This window comes from Colius striatus, chromosome 5, assembly GCF_028858725.1.
Source record: "Colius striatus isolate bColStr4 chromosome 5, bColStr4.1.hap1, whole genome shotgun sequence".
Classification (NCBI taxonomy): domain Eukaryota; kingdom Metazoa; phylum Chordata; class Aves; order Coliiformes; family Coliidae; genus Colius; species Colius striatus.
The window spans coordinates 54,452,602-54,460,262 of record NC_084763.1 but is presented as its reverse complement, the minus strand read 5'-3'; the positions used below and the strand labels follow the sequence as shown (position 1 = coordinate 54,460,262).

Below are 7,661 nucleotides of genomic sequence, written 5' to 3'. Positions count from 1 at the left end.
TGATGTAGTTTTCAGCTGATGGTGCAGCCACAAATGAATTGGATCAAATTCCAAATCTGAGAAATGTGGTGGCAGCACATAGTTGTGGGCACAGGGCACATTCTCTATCATCTGCAAGTACCCTGAAATTAGATGCAATTTGAGACAACCTTTGAACTAGATTCCTTACTTTTAGATAGCTAACTTAGGCAGCATGAGTCTCATTTCAAATGCAGTAGGAAATAATACAAACATTTTGAAATACATCCAGCAAAGGAAGCTTAACACACCTCTTTTTTTTAATAGCATACTTACTATACTACTCACACATAAGGTGGAAAAGCTGGTTTCCATAGGTATCTGTGTCTGAGAGTGCAAACCCACACTTCATGGGAGAGTGTCCTAACCACCACTCACTGCTGTTCCATAGAAGAATGCTACAGCCATGGGATAAGGCAAAGAGAGAGATACATTGTAATAGAGAGTATTCAAAGGACTCTTGTACTTCACAGGGTGTTCCACAGAAAAGAATTGTTACAGAAACAAAACATGAACCATAACTACAAAGCCTTAAGATGCTCCCTGAGTACAGACTACCTTTTTCAAAATCTTAAGTAGGGTGTTCCCAGGGAAGTAAAGTTGATTTGGAATCCTTTCAGGCTGAAGGCAGTCTAAACCCCCAGTTCCCCACATCTCTTGTGTTTGCTCTTACTGCAGGACTACTGCATAAAAGCTGAGCCTTTTTTGAAAGGATTCTTAGAATTCATTTTGAAACCCATCAGAGGGAAGGGATGAAAAAGGAGGGGATAAAACAGACACAGAGGACATCTACCATATGTCTTTTATGAACATAATGGGGGATGATGAATGATGAGGAGGTAAAGCATCCTCTGAGAATATATAGCAGATGTTGAATTGAGGCAAAACCCAAAGAAAATTTGCAGTTCCTTAAAAGTAGTTAGTCTGAAGCAGTAGATCAATGCTGACCTGCACTGGCTACTGAAAACAGTTGTTGTGGGAAAGGAAAGAAGCATTACTCGAGATCCTGGAAAAAAAAAAAATAGTCAAATAACTAAGTGCCTGGTGACTGTAAATCCCTGTGGGAGGAGGCTTGGTGTGCAGTTTTCATTTGATGTGTCAGAAGTGTGTCTAATGCATGCAATCACATCCATTATTGAGCACAGTTAGTGCTATTGATTGCATCTAGTGTTCTGCACTGCAAACAGAAGTAATATCTTTTTCATTTATTATTTGAACTCTCACAATATGCTCATATTATTCTGAGTCTTCCCTTATATGTGTGCTTGTACCCCTTTTTGCTTAATTTGTGATCCAACTAATGTCTTGAGTTTTATGTGACAGCAGGAATAGGCAGAACACGTCATATCCTATGAGTCAAACTGTTGTCATGGGGCACATACCGTTGAAGCTAACAAGATAATCACATGAAGTGAAGCAGCAAGGTACAACTATGCAACCAGAGACCACAGGACATGCAAAGCCCTTTGTACAACTGGTGAACAGCTGATCTGCACATCCTCTAACCATGGAGAAGTGGTCTGGCTCCCATGCCATGCTGTTGAAGACACTGCCATAACCACTACCTTGCACCTTCACTGTCAGGCCACGTACTTCAGAAACACGATGCCATTAACAATGAAAAGGCTCACGTCAGTTCTAAATGTATAGGGAAGCTCTGAAATTTTTCGACAGGGTGAGAACGCGTCTGGGCACGAAATCGACTCAGTCGCCTCATCACTAAGGAGGCACGAAAGAGCTCAGCAGAGAGCTGAGCGGCCCTACCGACCCTAAGGTGCCTGGTCTGAGGCAGCGGGCAGCAGAGCCATACTGATGCCTGCGGGAGGGGGCGGGGCACGGCACGGCACGGCACGGCACGGCTGGGCCGGAGCTGGCCTGTGGCTAGAGCCGGGGTCGGGCCGCCGGGTGGCAAGGCCAGCCCTTGTTTCCCAGCATGCCGCGCGCGGCGGGCTGTCTCGCCGGCCCTGGGAGGAGGCGGCGGCTCCTCCTCCCGCCCGGGGTACCTCCGCCGCCGGTGCTGCTGAAGGCTTCTTGCTCCGCCGCCGCGCTGCCGGGAGGGGGGAGGTGGCTGCGCCGCGCCCCCGCGCCCCGCGATGCCGCTCTTCGCCACCAACCCCTTCGACCAGGATGTGGGTGAGTGACTCCCGCGGCGGCCCGGCCCGGTCCGGCCTGGCCCTCCACCCCGGCCTCCCCCTGAGGTTAACCCGCGGCCGGCCCTCCCTCCGACTCCTGCTCCGTCCTCCGGCTCTCCGCGGGCTGCCGGGCCGTTTGCCCCTCAGTCTTTTGCTGCCGGGCTCGCCGGCTTCCGCCCGGCCTCGCGTGTGGCGGGGACGTGGGGGTAGTATCAGCGGCGAGCAAGCGGACCGAGCGGGCCGGTGGTCACGATGCGGCGGGCAGCGGCCGAGCCGGAGGCGCCGGTGGCTGCGTTCTGAGGGGTGGCAGTGCGGGGGCTGCTGCGACCGTGCCTGTCTTCGAGGGGCCGCGAGCGACGAGGGGCGGGCACCGGGATGCTTGTGGGAGACAAGCTGGCCTGATTAGCCGAAGTAGCATTGCAGCCTAACAAAACGAGTAGCGAATAGCGAGAAACCCTTACGCTGGAGGGTTGCTGAAAGAACGAAAAGTAAAGAGCATTGTCATTTGCTTCACAGGCAGGCATGAAAAAAATGTCAAGACGTTTTGTATTCAGTGCTTTAAAGTGAATTCCAGTGGGAGCTTTCTTTTTGAAGAGAAACTTGATGTGCTGTGGTCGGATTTCATCCTTGCCTTGCTTGTCCCAGGGCCAGAGTAGATGGAGAGGAAATGTGTGGCTTTAATTGACAAAAACTCTGCTTAAAGTTGATGGGTCTAAACGACAGGTATAATAATCTGCAGGCAATTAGAAAGTTTTTGCATGTCTGATTTGTGGTTGTGTAATACAGTTTGTTTTCTACCTGCTGCTGTTTTCTACCTTCTGCCTGTTGTACTTTGAGTGACAAAAACTTTGTCTGGGGAGTAGAATAATACGAAGAGGCTTTTCCTCATATTTGGATAAGGACCACCCGGCCCTCTGATTAATTTGTTATAGCAGTGTAACACTATATGTTTCTTGTAACAAACTTCTTTAGTAGCCGTATACTTTAGGTAGCTTTCACCTAAAAATACATTGTTTCTTTCATAATGTATATCCAACTTTAAAAGTCAGGTCTCCAGTTTAATTCTGCAGCTCTTCAAAATGTCAACTCAAAACTATTTGAAAAGTATGTATCTTTTGGAGAGAAGGATTAGTGCATAAACAAGAGACTGTGGTACACATTCTGTATGTATGTTATCAAGGATTCTTATTCAGTTGCATTTTGAAAAAACATAGCTTGCTTTTCTTCCCATTTTGAATAGAAATTTTCCCCTTCAATTTGTATTTTTCTTGGTGGCAAAGTTGACTTATTTTGAAATGTACAAAGTAATTTTCTCTAATCGTTTCACTGTCTTCTAGTGCAATTTGGCAGGTGAACACGAGGAAGAAATTTCACTGCTTGCCCATTTTCTATGGATCATTAGAGGACTGAAACACTGGTGCTGTGAGAATAATTTGAACTAATAGGATTAAAAAGTGATAGCTGAGGTTCTGGCAAATGTTCACTTTTTTACTGCCTAAGGCCGTTGTCTAGCAGTGAAGATCTGACTGCTTGAGTGTGTTTCTCCAGAACTAAGTGATCAATGTGCTTGTCAGCACTGTATGTTTCATAATATGGGGTGGAGGCACCCAACTGTTGCTTTGGTGGGTTATTTGCTGCTTTTTAAGTGTGGAGGATGCCATCACCTTACCTACTGTGCTTGCCTAATATGATCACTAGTAGATATTTTTCAAAAGCATTATTCTGTATACTCTGTGAGCACAGGGAAATAACCACTCTATCCCAAATTGTACTTGGAAGAGCAGATAGTAGGCAATGGGCTAATTTTCACCAGTAAATACAGCCTCTTTCTATTGGCCTCTTTCACAGTGTCCTGTGGGAGACTTGAAGGAGCATCAAGCTGTTCAGTTGGTGACAGCCTACTTTCAGGAGCCTGCTGCCTTTAGCCATCACTTAACTGGATTTGTGCAGGGAGTCGTGAATGGTGAAGTCTCCGGGAAAGTGTCCCTGGGCTCTTCTTCCTTGAGGCCCCTTGAGGATGTGCTATTATCTGGATGAAATTCTTGGCAGGCTTGATAAGATCTCGTCAGCTGTAAAGTGAGCTCTTATGTTCTCGGGGAAACTTCCAAAAGTTGTCAGGCAGTAGTGTTATTTTTCAGTTCTTTTCTCATAATGAAAGTTGAGTGTTCTGCTTTTGTTCTTGCCCAACAAGAACATTTTCTTTTGAAAATCAGATTCCCGATAATCAAAAGCTATTCTTAATCCATACAAATTTGAACGTTGGTGTAGTTGATAGTATTGCTGTGATAGCTGGGCAGCTAATCAGTACTATGTATGAGTTGGAAATGATTTTGAAACCATTTAGGATGATGGATTGCAGAGAACACATCCGTAACTAAATTGTTTTCCATTGTTTTGAGGAGTGTAAGAATATTTGAGCTCAGAAGAGGTTTCTCAGTTTGTCTGGCCAGTCATCAGCATTTGGCTTGCCATGTTAATGTGTTTCTGCTGAGGCATCTGGTCATTTGTAATAGCTTACCTTTTGGTGTCACCTTTATGTGGGGGTTTTGAGGGGTGCACCTCTTCTTTAGGTGCGGCTGGCAAAAAAATGTTGTTTAAAAATCTTGTTAAACTAATAATATTGAAGAATGCTTTAAGCTGCCCAGAGATTTGAGGAGGTAAGCTGTTGTCATCCTCAAAGAATTCAAATCTGGATGAAGTCCAGGTACCTTTTGTTTTGAGCCCACTTTCTACCGTATTTTGGAATATATCAACAGAAAGGGATGCTAATCAGTGGTGACACAAGTTGGTATGCATTTTCATACTCAAGTATGGGAACCTTTGACAGTATATCCAAGTAAGGAACATAGAATCATAGAATGGTAGGGGTTGGAAGGGACCTTTAGAGATCATCCAGTCCAACTCCCCTACAGAAGCAGGTTCACCTATATCAGGTCTCATAAGAACATGTCCAGGTGGGTCTTGAAGACCTCCAAGGAAGGAACCTCCACAACCCCTCTGGGCAGCCTGTGCCAGGGCTCCCTCACTGAAACAGTCAAATAGTTTTTTTCTTTTGTTTAAGTGGAACTTTTTGTGTTCCAGCTTCATCCCATCACCCCTTGTCCTGTTGCTAGCTACTATAGAAAAAAGGGATGTCCCAACCTCCTGACACCCACCCTTTAGATATTTGTAAATGTTAATAAGATCTCCCCTCAGTCTCCTCTTCTCCAGACTAAACAGCCCCAGTTCCCGTAGCCTTTCCTTGTATGAAAGATGTTCCAGTCCCCTGATCATCTTGGTGGCCCTGTGCTGGACTCTCTCCAGCAGAAGTTTTTCTGTCCCTCTTGAGCTGAGGATCCCAGAACTGGACACAGGACTCCAGATGAGGCCTCACGAGGGCAGAGTAGAGAGGGAGAAGAACCTCCCTTGACCTGCTGGCCACACTCTTCTTGATGCATCCCAGGATGCCATTGGTCTTCTTGGCCACAAGGGCACATTGCTGAACACATGATAAAACACAATATTAGCCCTTAATAGAAAAAAAACACCATGCAAGAGACTGGAATGCTTAGGTTATAATTGAAACTCATTCTCCATTTAAGGAGTTATAATTAACAGTATTCTTATTAGTTTGACCAAAAGTCTGTTTCTGCCATATTTCACAACCTTAATTGTAAAATTACTCCCAGAGAAGTGTTCTGGAGAAACTGAGGTTTGTCTGTAAGTTTGATGCAGGCAAAATAATGGTAAATGTGCTTCAAGGAGGAAAAGACTATCTGCTCATCTGTTATGGCAGGCTAATTAGTGTTGCTGGGGTGTCTAGGCTAGATTTTATTAACAACTTATGAGACAGTTCTGATGTGTCATTTAGGTAGTATCTCGAGTAAAATTGGAAGTCTGGACTTAATGTAGTGCACACTTAATTCTAACTTGATGTCAAGCATTGTAAACTTACTCTTTGTTGTAAGAAGAGAAGAACTTTTTACTCCCTGTCGTAAACTTATTATTTCTGAGGTTTTATAAGCTGCAATAAATACAGATTCTGCTATGAATTGCATATGATATTAAGAGGAGATATTTAAAAACATGGAGGGCTTTGCATCATTTTTTTCCCATATGCACAGTAAGGGACAAAGACACTTCTTGCATTTGCTTTGGATGTTAGTCTGGTTCTCCAAGTAGCTAGTGTAATTGTTTGAGGTGCCACAGGAGTGGGAAGAAAGGAAAGATTGAAGTTTATGATTTTTGGTAATAGGAAATTAAGCAGGTAGTTTAGCAATATAATAGAAGTGTCAACCTGATGTGACCTGCAATGAATTTTTCCTATGTTTTACTCTAGCAGTTATTGATCATTTTATGCTTACAACTCTTTAATAGTATGCACGAATTACATATGATGTTGTGGTTTAACTGCAGCCAGCAGCTGAGCACTACTCATCTGCTCTCTCACCCCTCCTCCTCCCAGTAGAATAGGGAGGAGAACTGGGAAAAAAAAGTAAAACCCACGTGTTGGCAAAGAACAGTGTAATAACTAAAATTAAACCAAAATATTATCATAATAATGCTAAAAAAAAGAAAAAAGGAATAGAACAAAAAGAGAATCAAGAAAAATCAAGAGATGCACAGTGCAGTTGCTCATCACCTGCTGACCGATGCCCAAGCAGCGATCTGTCCCTCCTGGCCAACTCCTTCCAGTTTCTATACTGGACATGATGTGTATGATATGGAATAGCCTTTTGGCTAGTTCAGGTCAGCTGTCCTGGCCATGCTCCCTTTCTAGCCTCTCGTGCACCTTCTCATTGGCAGTCTGGGAAGTTGAAAAATCCTTAACTTACGCTAAACGCTGCTTAGAAACAACTAAAGCACCAGTGTGTTATCAATGTTGTTCTCATATTAATTCCAAAAGATAATGAAGAATAACATTAACTCTGGCCCAGCTGAAACCCGGACAATAGGTAAACAGGGATGATAAGATATCACAGCGTATAGTTTGATGTATTGGAGTGTAAGAAATGCTTTGACCATGGTTCCCATGGTGCAGTTTCTTGTAATAAAATATTCTTGCTATTTTAACTCATTATTTCAGTTTATCCCCTTGGTTAGGCAACATGTTCGAAACCATCCAATTGTACGTCTCTCTGAGCTGGGCTTTTCTCTGTTTAGGCCACATTTACCAAAAGGAGGGAGAGTTGTTGCAGAGGAGATGCTTGACCCCAGATAATTATGGGGACTGCAGACTGTGAGGAAGCTGAATTCCAGGGATTGGTTCAGCTTGTGATGAGGCTGGCACTTTTTTGCCCAAGTTGGCCTACTGCTTTCTCAGCATTGTTTTAGGGAGAAAGACATTGACTGTGAGCTAACAAGCGACCTTAGTAGAAAATGTGTAGGAAAGAAGCTGTGGCCACCTGCCTTTTCAGTTGTTTACAAATGTTTGTGAAAAACACGAATTTCTCACTAAAGAGACCTTCAGTGTGTGAAAAATGGCAATGCTGCCAGAGTAAAAATGAGTAGAACACCCCTTCTATATAGCAT

At 44.0% G+C, this 7,661-nt stretch overlaps 1 protein-coding gene across 1 annotated transcript in view; it reads left to right on the top strand.

The window, feature by feature from the left end:
• The first annotated feature begins 1,973 nt into the window (after positions 1-1,973).
• STAM (signal transducing adaptor molecule) overlaps positions 1,974-7,661 on the top strand; it is a 30,646-nt gene continuing 24,958 nt past the window's right edge. Inside the window, exon 1 of the mRNA XM_061996815.1 lies at positions 1,974-2,151. Coding sequence (XP_061852799.1) covers positions 2,112-2,151 — 40 coding nt within the window. The 5' untranslated portion in view covers positions 1,974-2,111. The remainder of the gene's footprint in view (positions 2,152-7,661) is intronic.